The 24,059-nt window shown below is 40.7% G+C and overlaps 1 protein-coding gene across 4 annotated transcripts in view; it reads left to right on the forward strand.

The window, feature by feature from the left end:
- Nucleotides 1-24,059, forward strand: part of MSRB3 (methionine sulfoxide reductase B3) — a 182,181-nt gene that overhangs the window by 92,224 nt on the left and 65,898 nt on the right. For all 4 annotated transcript variants that reach the window (XM_075600356.1, XM_075600359.1, XM_075600357.1 and 1 more), the window contains one exon: nt 20,613-20,721. In XM_075600356.1, coding sequence (XP_075456471.1) covers nt 20,613-20,721 — 109 coding nt within the window. The remainder of the gene's footprint in view (nt 1-20,612; nt 20,722-24,059) is intronic.

Below are 24,059 nucleotides of genomic sequence, written 5' to 3' on the forward strand. Positions count from 1 at the left end.
GCCAGGACCAGCTGAACAGAATTGCAAAACATACAGAACCCCAATAAGCTCATATTGAACCCCCAAAATAACCACTATATATATATGCGTATAGGTGTCAAAGAGTAGTGCTACTGAGCATGGCAATATATATTTAAAACCAGAGACAGAACATGAAACACAGACAGAGCTCAGTGCTACATCCATTAACACAGATACACGGCACAGTGCCTATATATATATATATATATATATATATATATATATATATATATATATATATATATATATAAAGATATCCTTTGAATAAAATGGTCTTTTAGTTTAACCCTTTGGCCTAAGTGTTGTAAGCCCTTGAGCCTCTCAAAGGCAGACCACATCTCAAGGGTCCTAACACTAAAATAAATTCTTAATAACCTGTACATTACCAGGAAGAATGATTTATAATAAATCTGTCAAAATTAGTTGCATAGTATGTTTTAGAAAATTATATATAAATACATTTTTCTTTGCTTAAAGTTCAGACACCCTTTTGCCTTACAGAAAGACCCCTGTATGTATGCATATGCACAAACACAGTACCATACAGGTTAATACAATTGTTCTCTGTGATGAAAACCAGTGCTGTTTTTTTTCCTCTGTCTCTCTCTCTGTGCCCCTGTGTCTCTCTCCATCGGTGCCGCCGTGTCTGTCTGTGCCGCCGTGTCTGCCTCTCCCTCTGTGCCCCTGTGTCTCTCCCTCCGTGCCTCTGTGTCTGTCTCTCCATGTCACGTCTCTTGCCTTCTTTTCCCCATGTCTTTCTCTGTAAATTTGTGGCCCCTGTGTCTGCCTCTCCCTTGCACTCCATGTCTTAGTCTTCCCCAGTGCCCCTCTTGTCTGTCTCCATCTCTCTCCCCCTCATGTCTCAGCCGGGCCGGCTGGGCTGTTGGGGGGCTCAGTGCAATGACATATGCAGGGTCTCAGCTCTTACTTTCTCTGGCTGTCAGCGGCATCTCCTCCCGGCATCTCCCCATGTATGGTCATGTCATAATTTCTCCGTAACATCAAATGTCATCGCAACACCATTTAACATTGCAGAGCCATAATGATGGGACCATGGAGGGGGAGATGCCGGGAGTAGAAGGTAAGAGAGTTACTGAGGCCCCACGCTCTCCCCCCGGCAATATCTTTAATTGTTGTTGGGGATAGCGCTGGGCCGCTGTAACCACAGGAATTGGTGCAGTGGCTCTGACAGCACCACCATCATGCCAGGCCTATAGTCTCCGGCTGTCTCCCCCTCTCATTACCTCTAATCTGTCTCTCTCTTTGCTCCTGTCCTCTTCTTCTCTCCACTGTCCTGCTCCGATTGGACTTTTCTGATCCTGTCCCATCCCCTAACTCCTCTGATTGGTCTTATCTTCCTAAGTCAATTTTTTTCTCCAATGATTGGACCCTTATCGAGATAATAAAACCCTTTTGGGGGTCAGAGGCATCTGCGCTTCAGTTCGGGGTCCCCTGAAAGTACGGTTCCCTGCGCAGCTGCACGCTCAGCACCTGCCTAAAGCTGGCAATAAATATGTCCTGTTATCCAAGGGTTCTGGGTAGTGACATGCAAATGTACACCCAGTGAGTATGTCACTTTTAGCTTCCTCTCCACTTTATTACATAGATACCCTTGAGGTTTTACCTGCTGCATTAATCTGCTAAGTTTGGGACAAGGTAGAATGATACAGGTAAATTGACTGAAAACTCTTGAGTAAGTGACACAGCTGATTAAAATAAATGAGATAACGAGGGGAGTTTAATTATGGGGCTGCTCCAAAGAAAGAAAAACATGTTTGTTGGAGATATTTTTAACAACATTGTGGAGCAAAATATTTACTGCACACAGCATTGTTGGAATACATAAAATAAACAACGTGTTATATATTACATTCTATTTTGTAGAAAGGGATTATCTGAATAATTCCAGTCATAGTCTGCATGTTCAATAGCTGTTTAATAAATATGGTATTGGACATATGTTGTATGCAGGGCCGCCAACAAGGGGGAACAGCCAGGACTGCTGTCCCTGGCTGGCCAGGCAAGGGGCCTGGCCTCCCTGCCGGCAACCATGCAGTTCTCTCTGCGCAGGCAAGACAGGCCTTCTCCTTTTCCTGGGCCCCTCGCATCTATACCTCCCCTCCTGCAGGAGTGAGGGGCCCTCCCCTTTCGTTGCTGCTCCCTCCTTTCCCTCCTGCAGGACAGATGGCCCTCCCCTTTGCTCAGCATCGCCCATCTGTCCCTCCCTTAGGCATCAGCGGGCCAGCAGGGCTCTTCTGTGCACCAACCATGCTGCACCAGCAGGTCTATCCAAGGGCCCCAGGTACACTTAAATGCCCCAGACGCCCCTTATACCCACCCCCAAGGTGTGTGTGTATTTGTGGAGGGGGGCTTATATTGTGTGTGTCTGTGTATTTGGGGAGGGGGACTTATACTGTGTGTGTGTGTGTGTGTGTGTGTTTGTGTGTATTTGGGGAGGGAGACTTATATTGTGTGTTTATATTTGGGGCGGGGGACTTATATTGTGTGTTTATATTTGGGGAGGGGGACTTATATTGTGTGTGTGTGTGTGTGTGTTTGGGGAGGTGGGCTTATTGTGTGTATTTTGGGAGGGGGCTTATATAGTGTGTGTGTATTTGGGGAGGATGGCTTATATTGTGTGTGTGTATTTGGGGAGGGGGGTTTATAGTGTGTGTGTGTGTGTGTGTGTGTGTGTGTATTTGGGGAATATGGCTTATATTGTGTTTATGTATTTGGGGAGGGAGACTTATATTGTGTGTTTAAATTTGGGGAGGGGGATTTATATTGTGCGTGTGTGTGTATTTGGGGAGGGAGACTTATATTGTGTGTGTGTGTGTGTGTGTGTGTATTTGGGGAGGGGGCTTGTGTGTGTGTGTATTTGGGGAGTGATGCATATACAGTATTGTGTTTGTGTGTGTGTGTTTGGGGAGTGGTGCTTATATTGTGTGTGTGTGTGTGTGTTTGTGTGTGTGTGTGTGTGTGTGTGTATTTGGGGAGGGAGCTTTCAAAAGAACTATTCATCCCAAGGGCAGTACAAAGGACTTGGGTCATCCCTTAAGATTGGAGGAAAGGAAATTTCACTAGCAACAAAGGAAAGGGTTCTTTACTGTAAGGGAAGTTAAAATGTGGAATTCATTACCCATGGAGACTGGGATGGCAGATACAATAGATACGTTCAAAAAAAGGTTGGGCATCTTTTTAGAAAGGGAAGGTATACAGGGATATACCAAATAAGTAAACATGGGAAGAATGTTGATCCAGGGAGTAATCTGATTGCCAATTCTTGGACTCAGGAAGGAATTTATTTTCCTCCTAATTAGATATTTCACTGTGTTTTTTGTTTGCCTTCCTTTGGATCAATATATTGCACTGTAAGTACGGATATATGATAAAGTATCTGTCACCTAAATTTAGCATAGGTTGAACTTGATGGACGCATGACTTTTTTGAACCTCATCTACTATGTAACTATGTAACATTGTGTGTGTATTTGGGGAGGGGGACTTATATTGTGTGTGTGTGTGTGTGTGTGTGTGTGTGTGTGTGTGTGTGTGTGTGTGTGTGTGTGTGTGTGTGTGTGTGTGTGTGTGTGTGTGTGTGTGTGTATTTGGGTGGCGAGGCTTATTGTGTGTGTGTATTTGGGGAGGGGGGCTTATTGTGTGTGTATGTTTGGGGGGGGCTTATTGTGTGTATTTGGGGTGGGGAGAGAAATTAATGGGGGGGGGGGCAGGGTGAGAGGGGGTTGTAAGGGAGGGAGGGGAAGGAAAGGGTGATGGGGAGTGTGAGAGGGGGGGTTGAGAGAGTGAGGAGGGGGGGGGGGTCCCGCAAGGCCGCCAACACGAAGTCCTGGTGGAAAGTTTAGTCCTAGGCCCCGGGCAAGCTGTCTGCGGCACTGGTTGTATGTATATTCTAACCAATTTTAGCTCTTCCTTTTCACAATCTTTTCTTCTAAAATGAGGATATTTAGTGGACCTACAGTAAATCAAGGGAGGAGTATATTTACATTGAATGGATAATAATAGCATTTATGCATTCTTTGTCAAGTCAACAAAACGTCCTTAGTAAAAAAAAATAAGAATGCTTTTACTGACATTTACAAATAAAAGGTATAACACATTTTTTTTTTTAAAAGGAAAGATGTTTTCGTTGTTTTCTTTTTTTATAAAATGAGAATGGTTTGAACAGTGTTTTTCAACCAGGGTTCCCCAGGAATCCCTAAAAGGTTCTCTACAGTTTTCAGGTCATTTGAAAAGTGTAGCAAATACAGCTCAACCCTGTTATCCGCTTATAACGCGATGCTAGTGTGGCTCCCAATTTTTGTATTTATGAATACTTTACAACAGGTTTATTGGTATCTTAAATACTTTATTGTACAATGCATACAATTGTACATTATTTCTAACGCGATCCGCATATAGCGCGATGTGATTCTTTGGACCCCAAGCACAGCGTTATAAGGGGGTTGAGTTGTACAGAAGAATTTAGAATCCTAACAATGGATCTGATCTCAGACGCACTTTTGGGAGAGGGTTGGGGTTCTGCAGAATTTCAGAATATAATTATAGGGTTCCTGAAACAAAAAATGGTTTAAAACCACTGACCTTTAACTGTGCATTTCATAAAACAAGTGTGAGTGCAACATACTGTATGTACCGTACAATGTCACTTTGTATCTTTTTAAGGGTAGAATGAGTCTGCAACACATTACTTTCACATTTCTATTTTCTTTCAGAAATGCACAAGCATTGAGCTGAATTGCACTCTCTAACACGGGTGCACAAACTGGGGGGAGGGAGATTTTTGTGGGTGGGGTGAGCGGTTGCAGAGGCCCGTACTGTTCCCCAAGGCATTAAAATTAAATGTCGGGGGATCGCGTGCGGCCTCCGCAACCTCAACTTATCATGATTCAGCCGGGGTCTGGAAGCGTCTCCATGGCAAGGTGGCATGACGTCACACGTACGTTGCCACAACAACGCGGCGTCAAATGGCGCAACGGGTCACGTGACGTCACATGACCCTGCGCGTCATTTGACGCTGCACTAAGTGAATCAGGGGGGCGCGAGCACCAGGGGACACAAGGCAGAGGGGCGCAGGAGCAAAAGTTTGCACACCCCTGCTCTAACCTACTGTATAATATCTATCCCATTATTTGTTGGAAGGAAATGTCATCATAACAGTGTAGGACATTACAGTGTATGGTTTCAGTAGCGCACATTACATAAGATATTATACAATTATTATTATTGTCCTTCCAGGTCAATCCATTTATTTCTGTTCTTATCACGCTGGCTCAGGAAATCTTCCATGTCCATGATAAGCAGACTCTGTTCTCTTAAAGCTGCAGATCAGTCAATATCCTGCATGTTTTTTTGTTTTTTTAATAAATCAGTTCTGTAGTAAGAAAAAATACTTTTAGCATTTTCTGTTTTAAAAAAACAACAACTTTGAAAGACCAATTTTCTTGTATTCTATTTTAACAAACTTGTTTGTTCCTATAGCAACGATTTACATTCCCCATATTTAAAGATGTCGCCAAACTTTGCCGATCAATAGACGGAGAACGAATTGACCGGCAGCTATGCAGTTCTTTAGGTAATTAGAGATTGCTCACATAAAACTATTGAAGTAAAAAAAAAAAAAAAAAGACAACTGCAGCTTTAAATAAACATTTCTCCAAAATATAAAATGACTTAATTGTGAAATGATTACGTGTGCATGTTTGTCCTTATTTATACAAGTCTGTTTATGCAATTATCAAATCTCCGTACCTCCATTGTACCGCGCTGCAGGATATGTTACAAATAAACGATGATAATAATACAATATGTGGTTGGGAAAAGGCAAAGGGGAAGTAAAAGTAACGTGTAACAACGTGGAACTAAGAAAAGCAGCACATTAAAGCTGCAGTTCAGTCTTTATATTTTTTATTTATTTTTTACTTCAATAGTTTCATCTGGGCAATCTCTAATTACCTAAAGAACTGCATAGCTGCCGGTCAATTCGTTCTCCGTCTATTGATCGGCAAAGTTTGGCGACATCTTTAAATATGGGGAATGTAAATCGTTGCTATAGGAACAAGCATGTTTGTTAAAATAGAATACAAGAAAATTGGTCTTTCAAAGTTGTTTTTTTTAAAACAGAAAATGCTAAAAGTATTTTTTCTTACTACAGAACTGATTTATTAAAAAAAAACACACATTCGGGATATTGCCTGAACTGCAGCTTTAAAACGCTTAAAAAATGTTCATTGTCTAAAATGTTTGTGATATACAGTAATACAGCGTTTTGCAACTTTGAAAATGGTTGTAGCATTATTTATACAGTTAGGTATAAGCCTCTGAATTTCTCGAACCAAACTATTATGTGATGTGTGTTATTACTTTCAGAACAACACTTTCTGGCCTACAATTCCAAACATTTAAAACTAGATACACTGCACCCCTCTAATCTGTGCAATTCAGGGGTACCCCAAAACTGAAGGAAGGGTGCAAGGCCATATTCAAGATCTCTTCCCAGCTTTGTTGAGAAATACAATCTTAAGGATGAGATGCACCCCCCCGGCCAAGCCTACGGTTAAAACCATGCAGACCCTATAACCCAACTAAGCTTTTTTCACCCCTCTCTCATTCCTTTTAGATTGTTTCTTGGTCTTAAGTTTGTATGCATTTTATGTTTTGTTCTCGACCGTAACCCCACATTGTACTGCACTGCGGAATAAGTTGGCGCCAGATAAATAAAAGATAAAAATTAATAACATGGCTTAGTCACACATATAGAGAAAGTTTTACCTTTTGTAGTCTGTTTCACCAATTCCAAATATCAGTGGTCCCATTGGAATCTTTTAAATTCAGAATAATTCTACTTCCCCCGATCCCTGGCTCTGACAGTCCTGTATAAAGCAGACTTAAGCCTCCTAGAGACTCAAAATGGAAACGGGTTTGGGTGTTAACATGATAAACACATGGAACCTATGTTTTTGTTTCATCTGGTTGACAAGAGTTATCATTTGCAAGTATAGAGTGCACCGGGTCTATTCATATATTCTATATCCTTCTCAGAATCCACTTACTGACTTTTTTGTTGTTGTCTTTTTCGCTCTTTATGCCCTTTTAAATGTATTTCAATATTTCATTGGGTAGCTATAGCTACCATTTAGAAAGCCACAAAACGTCTTCTTTTGAAATAGGTATTCCCTGATTGATCGTGGGAGAATGGATCGATCGGCAGCTTAGATCATTTCATTGTCGTAAATCTAAAGAACTGCTGCATTTATGAAAACGAGATCCGGGCAAGAGGCAACGCCCCTTTAATATGATTGAGATAGTGGATAGCTATGCACATTGTGCATCACTGATTATTTACTATAAAAACATGTGATAACATATTTATAATGTAATTGTAACTCTTCAAGCATTCATTCACAGTTATAGAGAAGCAACAAAGATTTTCGGCTTGACATTTTTGCTTCATCATGGCACCGTTCCAAGCACAGTCATGTACTCATGAATAATTACTTTTTAAAGCCAAGGTTACCTGATAAATGTTGGTACATTCTCCAGATAAAAATGCATGTTATTAGAGTCTCTAGAGCTAAATAATATATCTATTATAAGTAGAAAAACATGGCTTTTACTTTCATGAGAAGATTTGGTACACCACAGAACAGCTTGAAATAACGAGAGCAAAACTTAGAGTTTGGCTACTTAATGAAAAAACAACCTGTGCATTTGACATACCTAAAATAATTTGTTCATGTAGAAAAGTTGGAGGGGCGCAGTATCAAATTTCAGAATAGAACAATAACCTACATTTTATCAGAAATGCTCAGCCAATGTTGACAGCCTGACAAAGGTACATTTGTGGATAAAAACATTGGTCGTCATAAAAAAGAAAGATTTATTTTCATTTGAAATGTGATGAAGTGAAATTTTTTTTAACCATAGCTTATTTGTATGAAACATAATGTAAAATTGAATGTACCTCGTTTTAGTTGTCTTTGTAGTAGATTGTTAATTGACGTTTTAGATTACCGATATGACTAGTGCTTTTGGACTTGAGTCTAAAATGTGCTAAGATTGTGCTGCCTTGCAGCAGAGTCAGAGAAGTACCTTCTCTTTATAAAGATGCAGGCTCCTCTGCTGTGGGGGGTAAGGGGAGCGTTGCTTGCTTATTTGAGGTGCAGATACATCGGGTTGCAGCAACACAGCAATATATGAACCCCTTCGCTCCCACTGGCACAAGATGCATTGTCAAATTTAAACCATAACGAGCTTAATGGCTCATCGTTTTTATGACACTGAAAAAGTTATTCCTAATGCTGCAGGTATTTGGCTGTGGGAAGCCCCGTTCTCTTTGACAATTCACAAGTTATTCCATTGCTTAACTCACTGAAGAATTTACTCATAAGAACAGAATGTGATAAACCCAACATTGTACATGTGGTACGTATTCATATGGTGCATAGTTTAACACAGACTAATACAGCGGGAATTAGTTTTTGTTCAAAGGTTTTTTTTTCTGTTGAAGAAAATGTTTGCAGCCTCAGGAAGGGGGTTAGTTCAACCAAAGGCTGTTTTTGTTGTAACCCATTCAGTGTCAAAAAGGCCTGCAGTACACTGCTCTACATTTCAATGTGCTACAGGCCCCTTTGTGCTTGTGATAATGAATCACTAGCAGGCAGCAAGGTATGTTGAACTTCCTTCTGGCTACAGTGGCAGCAAAGCATAACATTTCAATAATCAGCCCAAACCAAAAGAATGTCAACAATAGTCCAGAACATATAGCATATAAAAACAGGACCACTGGTTACATGTTTACCTTTGATGGGACATGTTTAGTCTTCACCTGTGACTTGTTGCTGTCTTGACCTTGAGGTTTTTGTGTATGTTTTTGTGTATGTTTTTGTGTGTTGTTATTAAGTATTTTTAGTATCAAGATTTCTTCTCAATTAACTAAATACTTTTGGCTTTTCACTGGTAGTTAATACCCCAGTAGGTTGCTTTGTTATCAGTTATCAATAAATAAAATGTTAGTATTTTGCATTTTACTCCAGAGAAATGAAGCAGTCAAACAGATAAGTTTCAATGTTCACAAACTTATTTTATTCTGCAATATGTATGTATGTATGTACTGTATGTGTGTATGTGTGTATGTATGTATGTGTGTATGTATGTATGTGTGTGTGTATGTGTGTGTGTGTGTGTGTGTATGTGTGTGTGTATGTATGTATGTATGGGTGTATGTATGTATGTGTGTGTATGCATGTGTGTATGTATGTGTGTGTGTGTGTGTGTATGTGTGTGTGTATGTATGTATGTATGTATGTATGTATGTATGGTGGTATTTTTCCCATCTGTAATAAAGACATACACCTTTGAGAAGTCCTCCCCACTTTGTGCAATTGGTTGAAAGGGCCATATGATAAACATTTGATGCAAGCAACACACACTTTCAAGTAAGTTATTCAATAGTCTTAATAGCCTAAATTGTTTGTTATTACCATGATACACTACAAGGTTTTTATCAGTGAGGTGCTGCTGTTGTTATAACATAGTAACAACCGGATATGCAGTGCCTCACACCACCTACTGTAATGTGCCTGTAATTACTGATGAGATTAATAACAAAGGAAGGAGAGGGAGTAGGGGGTATGATATCTTTTATTGGACCAATAGGTAGTTGAAATGTTACAAGCTTTTGATCCTCTTGGGGTCCTTAAGGATCCTGAGAGGTTCAAAATCTTTTAACATATCAACTAACTGTTGATCCAATAAAAGTTATCATACCATGTACAGTACTCCCTGTCCCTCCTTTCTTACTACATGGAATGAAGGACCAGCAAGCCATCCCTTTTTGCTTACTGATGATATGATGAAAGAAAGGAAATGTTGCTTATCTGTTCCTTGATCCATTGTCAGTGATTGCTGTCCCCTCTGGAAGCAAAGAGGCTAAAAACTGAAAGTATGACTATTTTCAATGTGTTCAAAAATAAAAACATACCCAAACAGCAGCATTTGCATACTTCTGTCAATGACAGCTACTGTAATACATTCAAATCGCAGGAGTTCCCCAGAACACATTCAATGAATATTCAGCAGCTGGGTCTCACAATCACTGGATTAATTAGAGGTGTCGTCCGGGACCTAGACTAAGAGTGCTCAACTCAATCCTCAAGACCCCCCAAATGGTCAGGTTTTAAGGATATCCCAGCTTCGGCACAGGTGGCTCAATCGGTGGCTCAGTCTTCAACTACAAGTCTTCAACTGGGCCACCTGTGCTGAAGCAGGGATATCCTTATCACCGGACCTCTTGCGGGGTCTTGAGGACAGAGTTGAGCACCACTGATCTACATCATACTGCATTACTAGCTCAGTGTCGCTGCCGGTGTGTCAACCCGGTTCAAATCCCAGGGTCAACCCTGCTTGTGATCACGGGTAAATCCCTCAATCTCCCTGTGCCCCAGGCACCAAAATTAGATTGTAAGATTTACAGGGCAGGGACTCATTAGAAAATTTCTATGTACAGTGCAGCATACACTGTCAGTGCAATGTAGGAAAATAAATATTATTACTGTTATATTATTAATATAGAGCGCCAATCACCGTGGGATGAGTAAAATAGAGCAATGTGGTCAGGAAATACAACAACAATGTCCAAAAGGAGGGGGTGGAGTGTGGATAAATGTAGGGCCAGCACAGCTACCAACCCTCTTGTGCAAAGTGCAAAGAAAGAAGGAATACCTATGTGGCCATGATAGGGTAACCTTGCAAACTATGCTATACCACCTAAGGAATAGAGATTGTGGCCCATATTTCCTAAGCGGCGCTATGGTAGAAGACAACTTGCAGAACCTCAAGACACTTTGTGGCCCATTCAAAGGCCAAAGTAAGTTTCCAAGATATTTCTAATGTTTATTGTGAATTATGCGGAAAAGATTGACATTTTCTTCTGCAGAGATGAATATCCAAAATCTCTGATTTTTGCCTCGTAGAATATAATTTTGAATGCAGAAGGTAATAAGGGCATCGAAACCGCAGGGACGGGTGACACCTGAGACTATATGCAGGGCCTGTGCTGTAGCTTCTAATAACGATGAGTAGAAGACTGACATTTTGCTTATCCCATCTGTGATCTATTTTATGTTTTTTCCCCCTGAAACTCATTAGTAATCCCCCGGTTCTAAATATTTTTGTATGGGGTTTTTTGTGCCGGTTTTGACTTCCAAAAACTACAAATGTGACAGCGGACTACAAACATGACCACCGCGATCCCCAATAGGAAGCTGCGACATCTCCCGATGTGGCAACTTTTCTATTGGCTGCCGAAGTGAGCCCTGACACCGTGGCCATATGTTTTCCCCAGTTTTCCCGGTGGATCCTATCACCAGATTAGCATTCCTGAACACGGGGGACCTCCCAGTTCAGGTGAGTTTAAAAACAAATATATATATATATTGTTAGCTGGAATTTCTGCATTAATCTACTCAGTGCTCTTTTGACTTACCTAGTACTGCATAGCCCTGCCACATCAAGGGCCTTTATGACATACCAGATCAGTAATGGGCACTTGCTCGTTTTCTAAGGGCAGATCAGGCTCACCACTCTGCCGGAGCAGTAAGCCCGATCCAAACTGAACTGGAGCCACTTCCATTTCCAGCATCCGGAGCAGGGCGCGGTCCTACTTGACCCATGGCACTGTAAAGGTTAATGGCTTATGCTGGTCCTTTCCAACTTTGCTCTTAACGTAATGTGCTATTAAGGCTGCTTCTCCATTTCAGGGAAGACGGCTTTGAAATGAATGAAGATCAAAAGCGTTCTTGACATGGAGAGGCGGCCTTACATTTTAACATACAGGAGCCCTTGTGTGTTCTATATTGTTCATCTCTGTGCTCGATTTAGTCAATGCTATATATTTTTTTCACACTCTTTACTTTGTCACTCCAGCATTAGTATCTCACACAGCAGTGATCGTTAATCACATCTTGTAATGACAAAGGCCGATGTATGCGTATAAGCATGGTAGGACATCTTCCCTGTGAGTGACTTCTCCTATTTAACAATATAGATCAACGTTACATTTAGGGTATGACCATGTGAGAAAATAAAAGAGCGAAAACCATGGGTACTGTCCTTGAACAAGATTGTATGTTTCTCTGTTCTCAGGCTGCCGGTACTCCTCAGTTATTGCTGCCCCCCGTGTCTTCCTAGCCAGTTGCCTTGGTAACCCCCCTGCCTTTCACCTTAGGATGGACAGCTCTTCCCCGAGCTAGGGTTGGCAGGTGTCAGTATTGAACCGGACTGCCCGGTATTTGGTTACTCTGTCCGGTAAAAAATGAGAGAATACCGGACATGTATGTGTCTGGTATTATGTCCCTGGACTTAGTAACCTGGCGGCGGGCTGGCTGGAATTGTGGGATTTCCCCCGAGCAGGGGGAGAACAGGGCTGCTGCTGCTAGGGGACTGTGCAGCTTCCTCCATCCTGATTGGCTGCATTATACAGCAGCAGCTAATCAGGAGGAGGTGGCAGGAGCCTGGGGGTGGGGCCAAAGAGTGCAGGAAAAGCATGGATTGGAGAAAGGTGAGTCTGTGTCCTGTGTGTATTTGTTCTGTTTTGTCCTTGTGTGTGTATTTGTACTTATACTGTTGTGTGTGTGTGTGTGTTTTCTCTGGCTGTCCTGTGGGGATGATAATGACAGGGAGGGGGGTTGAGAGAGGATGAAGGGAAGAGGGGGTGAGGAGGAGGGAAGGGGGGGGTGAGAGAGGATGAAGGAGGGGGTGAGAAGATGAAGAGAGGAGGGAGTGAGCCAGGATGAAGGGAAGGGGGTGGGAGAGGATGAAGGGATGGGGGTGAAAGGATGAGGGGAGGGGAGGTTGGATGAAGGGAGGGGGGTGATAGGATGATGAGAGGATGATGGGAGAGAGGGGTGAGTGCGGACGAGGGAGGGGTGAAAGGATAAGGGGAGAGAGGATTAGGAAGGGTGCAACAATCTTGGAATTTGTGGGAGCAGCATTAAGATTAGTATTGCTTGTCATGTACAGTATGACTGCAGGTCAGTTATTTATAAATGATCTGACCATTATGTCATTTGTTCTAAATTTCACTCCAAGCATGCACCAATTTGCACCATTTCATATCCTATTTCCTAAAAAAATCCTCAGAAGGGCACTCCCTCCCAAGACTCCTCCCCAGATTTTTTACGAAACAGAATATAAATTGGTGCAAATTGGTGAATACTTGGAGTGAAATTTAGAACATTTATGAATAACATTCTTCCTCACCAACGATTCTCGAACGCGTCGCACCTTTCACCATTTTGTCCAGTATTTTTGGAGATGACACCTGGATACCCTACTTCCCCCTCCTTGTCAGTTGGTATAGTCCCAGTTTCATTTCCCATCAGCCCAGACCAGCATGCTGCCCTTTTAGAACCAGCAGCCACCTTGAGCAGTAATTTCACCATCTCCTGGTAAAGTTATTGGATTTTACCTATCCCTATAACTTGCATCATCCCCCTGCACCCATACTGTAGCTCTTCTCCTCCATTGCTCCCATGCCCCAGTGTTCCCCCAGTACCCTTTTCCCTTTTTATTTGTATTGCTGTTGCCCCTAAATAAACACTTCAGCAAGTAAGAAGGTTCCCTTGCTTGATGTATGGGATTGAGTTAAGCTGCCTGTCTCTACTCACCAATCAGTGTGTGCTTGAGCCAGAACAGGTACATTTTCTGGCTAATGTGATCAAATATAATTGAACGAATATAATAAAGAGAAAAATGTCACTGCTATATTTTGATAAAATAAGTATAAAATACAACATAATAGAATTGCTAAGATTACAAATCTATAAATTGCCTAAAACACCTGCAATAGCCACAATAACAATGGCAAACAAATACTCTTTAATAAGTTGGCTTCTTCTATGTTTATTTTCTTCTCAAATCTTTTAATTCACTTTCACTTTTTAAGAAAAACTCTTATTTTAAACAAGGGGAAATTACATGATTTATCTTTACCATCCCCCAAAAAACAAAATCTTAAAGTTATTAAATGCTACATTATAACAATACTATTGAAGATCCCGTCACACCGTATAAAGTTTCTTAAAAGATGACCAGCAGAAAAATATTTTAAGCATTAAAAGTATTCCAGATTGTTTCTTTCAAATGGCTATGTATTACATCAGTTAAAGGGGCTCAAAACAAAAGAAGCACAAAACATTTGTTTAAAGTTCATTAGGTAAGACAGGGATTTAAGGATATATTTATATCAAGGAACCAGATGTAAAATGATGCATCTTAAGATAAAACATTGGGCAATTGCTGCACTTTAGTAGTAAATAGTAATGAAATATGGGCTTCTCAGAACTGATTCATCTTAACGCAGTTGCTTACCGAGCTGCCTAATGCAATGTTACCAAACTTATTTATATAATGCATACATTTCCTCTCGCTGTTAGCTCTACTTTCAAAGGCTTATTAGTTTAAGAACAGAGCACACCCTGAGAATGAAAACCTCCAAAGTTTGACAACTTTAAATAAGCAACTGAACTTTATAAAGAACAAACCTCACTTACAATTAGGAAACAATATTTATATTTAAGGTTGAAAAGGCAGGATGTTGGAAAATTTAGCTAATTTGGATAGTGACCTTTAAGTGCACCAAAACCAAATAATTTGTAGGCTATGACAGAGTGCACATTCCTGCGAAATTTGTGAGAATACCGTTCTCTGTGGCCTTTGAAAGACACACAGAGAAACCTGGAATGAATCTTTTATCTCCATCCCCAAGACTCAGTGTAACAAAGGAATATTGCAGCGTTCTTTCGAAACGTCTCATTAAAATGAAGTTCTGCAGCAGATCATAACCGATTATGGTGGAAAACAGTATGATTTCAAGATTTTTCAGTTAAAAAGCAATTTCTTATCTATAAAATAAAGTCCTCCCAATATTCTGTATTCCGTGGTAGTAAGGTGTTTTATATTTGTGTTATTTACTTCAAATAGGTGTTTTTAATTCTGTTTTTACTTGACATGGTTACAGTCGGAGTGACCATCTATATTCTTTTTCTTTCTTTCAAAAACGAGAACATCTTTGTTTCAATGATTTGCAAGCATCTGTGCTCCAAGCTACTTTTTATGAACACTCCTTAGTAATGACTCAAGGTAAAAAAAAAAAATAGCAGAAAAGCATCAAATGTTAGGAAATTGCAATCCAAAACCATGTAATTTAAACCTGAAGTCACTTCTCTTGTACTAAATGACATACAGATGGTACGCCTACTTCTCAGGGCTCTGGGAACACAATTGGCCTTTTTGTAGGAGCGCACACATATTAGCAACACAAATATTTGTTGTCAGAGCTACTTTCTTCTAATTGTACACTAGTTCACTTTTCCTAGTAATTATAAAACATGGTATTTTGTCAAGACAGATTAGCAAATGAACAAGAGATTTAAAAAAAACTCCAAGAAACAAACATGCAGAGACCGTGTCCATACCAGAAAAAAAAAAAATGTTCCGAAAATAAACATCTTATCATCACCACAAAAGACTTCACTGTATTAATGAGGGAGCACGTGGTGTGAGAAAGTAGGCATTCATGTGACTCGTTTCAATATATAGAGGCCTATTTAAGCTGTGTGGTCGTATGGCAAAGAAAGCTCTGTGCAACACAGAGAGGTCAAAAGTTATGAGAGCAACTTTGTGCTGCAATATTGCTTGACTCTTTGGTAGGGTGACCATATGTCCGGGTTAAGCCGGGACAGTCCCGGATTCTCATTAAGCGTCTCGGTGTCCTGTCAATTTTCTCAAAATTGTTCAAATGTCCTGGTTTCAGCTTTTCCCTGTTTGACTCACTTAAAACCGCAAAAGTAGACACTGCATGTTTTTATGTGATAGATCATATCGAAGAGTAAGCATTTTAAATATATTGGTCAACTCTCATTTAACTATTTACAAATATAAACCAAACAGTAATTTTGCTACTCAAGAGTTTGTGTAATGTTTGGAAACTGGAATAAACCAATAATACAGCATAAATGGGGACACTATTAGATAAATGCCATCATATTTATTGTGAAGGGATGTAATTTGTTTTGTAAATTTTTAATGCGTCCCGGTTTCTACTTTTGAAAATAAATAAGATGTGGCAGCTTTAGGGCATCGTTCCGATACGAGGGCTTGTTGCATACAATTTAGTACCAGAGGTTATCAGTAGGAGATGGGTGCTGAGTGCAGTAAGCTAAGTTGAGCTGTTTTATGCAGTCGTGTAACTACTGCCTGGGCACATCTGGGGGCCCCAGATCGTGGGGGGTGGGGTAAGGGGGGGGGCGGCTTGTGATGACTTGTGATGAACCCCCCAAGCGCTCTTCCCCACAGCAATGAAACTGATTGCCGGGGAGAGTGCGAAGCCTCTTTAAGAGAGCAGCCCTCCTACATCGACATCATTGCCGTGACAACGTGCCATCACGTGACGCAGTGACGTCAAGGGACGAGGGCTGGCAGCTAAGTGAAATGCATGGGGGCCCCTTGCGCTGGTTTTATGAGATGTCTATTACTTAAAGTCTACACATTTTAAATATAAAACCTATCAAATAATGCAAGATGTAACGTGATCATTGCTCTGGATTCATCTTTTTAAAAGCAGTGAGCTCTAATACTTGTCCCAAAACATACCTGCAAAACACTCCCCTTAGCCTCTTGCTGTGACAATATGAGGCAAGAGGGTTCATTGAGAGCAGGAGGGGCTGGCACATCTGTGAAGCTACTGTATGAAATTACCAAAAAGGGCACTTCATTTTCAACTACACAATTTGCCTTGAGTCCACCTGATTCCCCCCACTCCCAAAGATATATATTTTTTATTGTCATGTTTATAAGCATGGGTAAGGGTACCGAAAAGAAAAAGGGGTGGGTTATACAAGTAAGAGCAAGAGGAACACATGATGCAGATGCATCAGTCTTGCGTGATAACAACAGATCTAATACAACATGTCATTGCTACAATTTGTCCTCTTTATAATTTGTTTCAGAACAATGGGCACTTGTAGGTTGTTTATCCAACCAACCACACCAGCGTGACTTGAGTCCACGTTTTAAAAGTCTTATCGAGTTTCCGTTATACTTATAGTGTTATTGTTGCAGTTACTATTTGTTTTTCAAAACAAGATAACAAAGTACTGCATTTTTATCTTCGATTGAATGAATGGCACAGAGAGATCAGAAGGAATATCCTTAAACATGACATCGAACAATTATGCTGCACAAGAGATACTCCTCACTCCTAGACGAAGCGCCAGCAGAGCGTGAAACGCGTCGAGGAGGAGGCTGTGCTGCAGCCTGTTGTTTTACCTATGTGTGTTCAATAAAGCTACTGTGTTCAACCTTGGATCCGACGTCATTTGGCTGTTTGCTGTCGCACCGGATTCTCCCCTTCATTTCTACATATTCACATTGCCGGATGCACGCTGCGGGACTGGTTATTGAGGAGCTGCAGGACCTAGGACGGATGAGCTGACGGGGGTAAGATCTCTTTCTTTTGCCCCTGAGCCCCAACCTCTCTAGTGGTTCCCCGATACTCCCTGTGCCTTACCTTCAGCCCTTTCACACTTCCCAAGTGTGTTCACCACTCGGCGCCAGCCAGAGCACATGACAGCCAATCACTCCTGCAAAAGAGATAAAACTGAAACTCAAGAGTGTGAGATCTTGGATAGTTGGTTTATTTGTAATATTGTTAGGCACTTAGAAATAGAGGTAAAGAGGTATTCATTATATAGTAGGGTCTATTTATGAAAGTGTCCTGGCTTCATATGTGGGATGAAAACTCATGCAAAATAAGCAGAAATTTAGCAAACAAAAGCGATGCAATGCAGCCAATGCACGTTTTTGCTTTGATAAATCTGGTACAGTTCTTTTGCACCAAATGACCTCCATTTTTGCAGCCAGCAGCCTTTCGAAAAATCAAGGCATTACTACACACACCAAAAATGAAAAGAAATATAGGTTGTTGACAGTGAAAAGTATGATTCAGGATGCTATGACACAGGGGCGTCCATCCAAACCTGCATGTAATATCAGAACTAACAATAATTGGTACATGCACACCTGCACAGTTAATCCCTTTAAAAGTAATGCTTTATTTCACATGTTGCAGAGTCCATGACTCATAGTGCGCAAATAACCAAAATAGTCGTAAGAAATAGTAGAATGCAAAAAATACACTTTTATTTTGTTATTCGCCCACTATGAGTTATGGACTATGTCAACATGTCAAATAAAGCATTACTTTTAAAGGGATTAATGTTGCAGGTGTGCATGTACCAATTTTTATTTCAGCCAGGAGACTTTGATAAGTAGCACAATGCATGTTTGTTTTCAATAATAGGGAGTTTAAACATTTTCACATCCCCCTCCCAAGAACATGAAAATTGGATTTCCAAAAAACAAAACTGTTTTAAACACTGACAAGACTGTAACAATTGTATTTGGGACCAGCGCTAAATTTTTAAAGCTTCCAATGACTGAGCTCCAGATCAGAACCAATGCTAACACCACCCTAACTCCGGTTACTAGTTTTAAATACTTACTGTATGGTTTGACTCCCATTTAACATTTGGGATGCACATTGATGCCCTGACATCCAAAACCTATGCTAAACTAGGTGTACTTTACAGGAACAAATCCTCCCTAAGTCTGCTGGTCAGAAAGCGCATCGCACAGCAGATGCTAATGCCAATTATCGACTATGGAGACATAGTATATGGCTCGGCACCTCAAACCCACCTTAGCAAACTTGATACCCTCTACAATTCAATATGCCGTTTTGTTCTCCAATGCAACTACAACACACATCACTGCGAAATGCTCAAAGAACTAGACTGTCCATCACTTGAGTCTAGGCGCAAAGTTAATCTCTCCTGTTTTGCCTTCAAATACTTTCTGTGCAAGCTACCCAGCTACCTGAACAAGCTCCTCACCCCAACCACATGCAGCACTTATCACCTGAGATCTGACTCCAAAAGACTATTCATGATCCCAAGGTTCAGCAAAGTATCCGGCCGCTCCTCCTTCTCTTACTGTGCACCCCAAAACTGGAACAATCTACCGGAGACTATCACAGCCACCACCAGTCTAAGTTCGTTCAAAACTAAAGCTGCCTCACAGTTTAATCTGGCCTGTAACTGTTACATACGCCTATAATATATATTATCTCTAACTGTGCATGCAATGTCTTGTATATAATGTATACCCTGTTCACTTAATGTAACCATGTATTTGTAACCATGAATTATTTGTCCTCTATGCCCAGGACATACTTGAAAACGAGAGGTAACTCTCAATGTATTACTTCCTGGTAAAACATTTTATAAATAAATAAGAAGGTATGTGCTTTACAGTCTGATTTTCGCAAAACCAAAATGATTCTTAGGAAATGGTGTAGGGCAGGGGAGCGCAAACTTTTTTTCTGACGTCATGATGTCATGTGATGTCACGTTGCCATGGCGACATGTTGCCATAAGCCGCCAGAGACAAGGTAAGGTACTTACAGAGGCCTTGCGCGCTCCCCCGGCATTTAATTTAAATGTTGTGGGGAAGAACGTGGGGTCTCTGTAAGCCCCACCCCCCCAGAAAATAGGGGGGGGGCGCCCCCCAGTTTGAATGGGCAGTAAGACACGTCAAAGCTTACTATTGTGGCCCATAGTCTGTTTTGGAAGGGTTTTTTTTTTACATTGATATAGATAGCTTTGCAATACTGGCAAATATCTTTTCCATGAATAACATCTGCCAATCTATTATACATGCTTTGTAGATTGTACACCTGAACTTTGATAAAAACAATGCATTTTGTTTGATGTGAAGTATTTGGACCATTTATAATGTTTTCTTCCATTTTACCCTGGAGAAATTAAAGCATAAATTAACATTTTCTTAAATTCAATGACTAAAACGCTCACTGTAGAACTGGAGCCTGTCTAAATACCCTCTTTGAGTTTTCAACCTTAGACATTTGTTTTAGCTATATCTTACCATTCTAAACTCTGTGTAGATATTTCCACAAGGAATAATATTTCAGTAGCCAGAAGACAAAATGTACCACCAACATAGACCCTGTGCAAAGTAAATATCATTAAGAGCAATGATAGAAGTATTAAAACAAAGACCACAAAGTTGAGATATTACATTTGGACATCATATGCCCGTTACCGTATTTCTTAACATGCCTTGTAAACAGAGCTGTGTTTTGAGTAGAGTTTGTTGTTTTTTTCTTGGTGGTTGGGAATTTAGTGGATGGAAAAATGTTAACATTTGTGCATGGTTGTGTCAAAATGTTGAATATTGCACACAGATGGCTTTGGCTGTAGCACATTGTCCCAGCACCCGTGGAATCACTTGGCTCTTGAGAAACATTTTGTATTTGTGAACTTGAAGAAACCATCAGCTGTAGTTCAGCTAAGAAGTTCTTTTGCATTAGGGACATGTCTGGTCATGGACAAGTAAACGCAGAAGCTGTGCTGTGGCCACCAGCCAAAGCAATTATTCTGGCTTTAAAAATAAAAGATTGTCTCCCCCTTCTTCTCTTTTTTTTTTCCCCACCAGGTTCACGTAGGGATAAAAAGAACTGTAAGGTGGTCTTTACTCAGCAGGAACTAAAGAAGCGCCTGACGCCCGTGCAATACCATGTCACTCAAGAGAAGGGGACAGAGAGGTAAGATGGCATGAAGGAAATTCCTGACATTAAGCATATCGAAGCATAACATGTGTGCTGATGTAGGCACATGCAGTAGCATTTAGAACAACCTCATCCAGCTGAGGGAGATGTCCACGCTTTGCTCTGTAATTATTGATTTGCCTGTAGCAATGATGGTGCTAGAACTCTGGCTACACCAGTACTCTTCCACTAGTTTTTTTTTACAGGGGCTGGTTTTAATAAATAAACGCAATGACAAGAAGAGCATTGTAGTGTAATTTTAAATATATTTAAACAATACTTCTAAAATATTTACCTTGGTATTCTATTACTGAAATATAATCATTTTACATATTTAGTTAACCTGTACTATGTATATATTCATATGTAAAAGTGAGTTGTAGTGTGATGCTGTGCATGTTTAACTGTAAATTAGCAGGTTAATTGGGGATGGGGTTTAACCTATTTGCCAGTAGTTGTGAAAATATTTTTATCTCCAAATGTATTAAGGAAATGGCAGGCACAGCATGTTGGGTCCTTTCCTCCTTTGCGTATTAGTGAGATAGGGACTTCTAACATGTCAACTGGGGTTCATCCCTGGCATACAAGCCGCGGACAATACAACAAGAAGAATCAATTTAGTTACAGTGGCAAAATAGAACATGATTCCATCAATGCTGTTAGGATTAGATGCAGAGAAAGCATTTGACAGGGTGGACTGGACATATGAGATCTACCCTCATGGCTTTTGGCTTTGAGGGTAGTTTTCTGTGGGCAAAATAAATAATAATAAATCAGAAGCCTTGAACATAAATCTGAAAAAGAGGTGAAATTCTGTCCATGCATTTCAACTTCAAATGGCAACCACAGTATATCAAATATCTAGGGGTGTTTATTACCAAGGACTACAATCCTCTCTACCAGGCAAATTACCCCAAACTTATTAAAACACTACGGAAGGACCTAAGGATATGGAATGCGTCCAATATTTCCTGGATCCAGTCTGTAAAAATGAACCTCCTCCTCCGATAACTATACCTATTCTAAACACTCCAAATAGCCATTAAAATAAAATAAAGGACATTAGAGACCCACACCTAGGGAAAAGAGAGCTTATAGAAGCCCAACCTGTAGATTGCCCTAGTGCCTACCTTTTTATGCGCCTCTGCCCTATTGGCCAAAGCAGGCTACAGTAGGTGCCTCTCACTGCACTGTGGGGCTGAGCTTATCAAATTATTTCCTATCCTGCCTCCTTGATATATAGGCACTGGCAGCATGGTAAACCAGATGTTTTTTGTATACTGCTACAAGTGTAAAATTTTCTTACTTGAATGGTATATTGGAAGTTAAGAGATGGGCAGCAAGGACATCAATTGCAATTTCTGAGATACCTCTGTAGTCTAGTCTGTTAAAATAAATATATTTCCATGGTTGTGTAGTAACATCCCAGAACCAACTTATCCTCTTGACCATGCTTAAAGCAGCAATCCCTCTACTCAAATTTTATTTAACTTTTTTATTTTACAGTTAAACTGTGCGATTCTTAGTTCCTGGGGCCGCATGGTTTCGGAGCTGGTGACCTATTTATGTGCCTGTGTTTCTGATTCCTTTCAGGAAATCAATATGGCCACCATCCAAGCCTCGCGCTCAAGCGTCACTAGGAAGCCAGAACGTCATAAGAGCATGACATTACGGCTTCCTATTGGACGACCTCGGTGGCCATCTTTGATTTTACTTTCGCTTCTTACTGGGAGATTAAAAGGAAACAATATGAATTCTGCCACTTTTAATTCATGCACCTAGAACTCCAATCGACATTCAAGTGATTTACTGCTGAAAATTATTTTCAAAAGCGCTAATAGCGGGAATTAAGTGCGTCAGAGTTCATCTTGTTGCATTATTTCTCAGCGGGTGGTACATTATTACCCAGCACTTACTCTGGACCACCACCATCTTGTCTAATACAGAGTCAAGTAGTAGTGGTTCCTTTTTCCTAGTAATCTGCCGAAGACCATTGGCACCTAAAAAGGTAACCATCTTGAATTCTGATAATGAGTAGAAAAAAAGTATTTTAAAAATTGGTGGTTTGCAAAAAAATTGCACTTCCGTGTACTCCTTCTAATTGTCTCCCAACACACCACTTAGATTGCAAGCTCTTCGGGGCAAGGATTCATATTCTCTAATAATGGGGGGCGTGGGGGTTGGTGCAAGATTTTCTGGAGGGGGCGGCGCCTACAGAGACCTGAGCGCTCTTCCCAAAGGCATTTAAATGAATTGCCCGGGAAGCGGCAAAGGCCTCTGTAAGGTCCCTTACCTTGGCTCAGACGGCTTCTGGTGACACATCGCCATGGCAACGTGACGTCACATGACATCAGAACGCCAGAGCCAAGGTAAGGAGGGGGGCACGAGCAGGGGGGGGAGAGCCGGCAGGGGGGCGCAGGGGAGAAAGATTGCACACCCCTGCTCTAATGTTTACTTCTACGTATTTTTCACTTCCCTATTTGTATCATTCTTCTCTGTATGATGTCTCCTATTGTACATCTCTGTAAATTGTTGCATTCATGGTTGGTGCAGAATAAATAAAAATACAATATAATACAATACAATCCTCCATTGTTTTCCTGAATGCACCAAATATGTTTTTTGGTGAACAGGACACCCCAAAAAACTCTTGCTTCTTAATTTTACCTACTTCTTGGGCAATTCCAACTCACTAAAGATCGACCAAAGAGTCATTTCATAAACCCTGGGAAGTTTTTGCAGTGGCTCTTTAATTGAAAAGATTGGGTGAGGCTAAATGTATGACAATTAGCATGTCTCTTTTCTGAGAGATGCATCAAACTTTTCCCCCAAAGACAGACTGTTGCTAAGCAAAAAAAAAAGAAGAGAAGTGTATCAGATACTTGTGTTTTTTGCCAACTTACCACACAAATTGTTTTATGTTGTGAGAGGAAAAAACGCCTCATTTAAAAATTGCACAAACTGTGTCTCTGAATAGGTTTTGCAGACACACATGAAAACAAGAAGGGGAAAGAAACTACGTGCTATTGCAAACACTTTACCTTCAATCAACGAAGCTGTATGCAAGGCCTGTTTTTAGTTTACTGTAGAATGTGTGGAAGTGAAAAGGTTTCGGGTACATTTTACTGGAAGGCATCAGTGTAAGCAAAACCATGAGCACTGTGGCTGTGTGCCAGGAAGCCTTGATTCTGAAGGTGGTCATTGTAAGCATAGACGTTTTGGCTGGGTGAGAAGGTAGCATAATTTAGTTCCTTTCCACTCCACTCCAATTTCTTTTTGAAGCACATGTGGAGAAAATATTTATTGGCTCATTTGTGGTTGGAATGTCAAAAATG

The sequence above is a fragment of the Ascaphus truei genome, chromosome 5 (assembly GCF_040206685.1).
Source record: "Ascaphus truei isolate aAscTru1 chromosome 5, aAscTru1.hap1, whole genome shotgun sequence".
In the NCBI taxonomy this organism is placed as follows: Eukaryota; Metazoa; Chordata; class Amphibia; order Anura; family Ascaphidae; genus Ascaphus; species Ascaphus truei.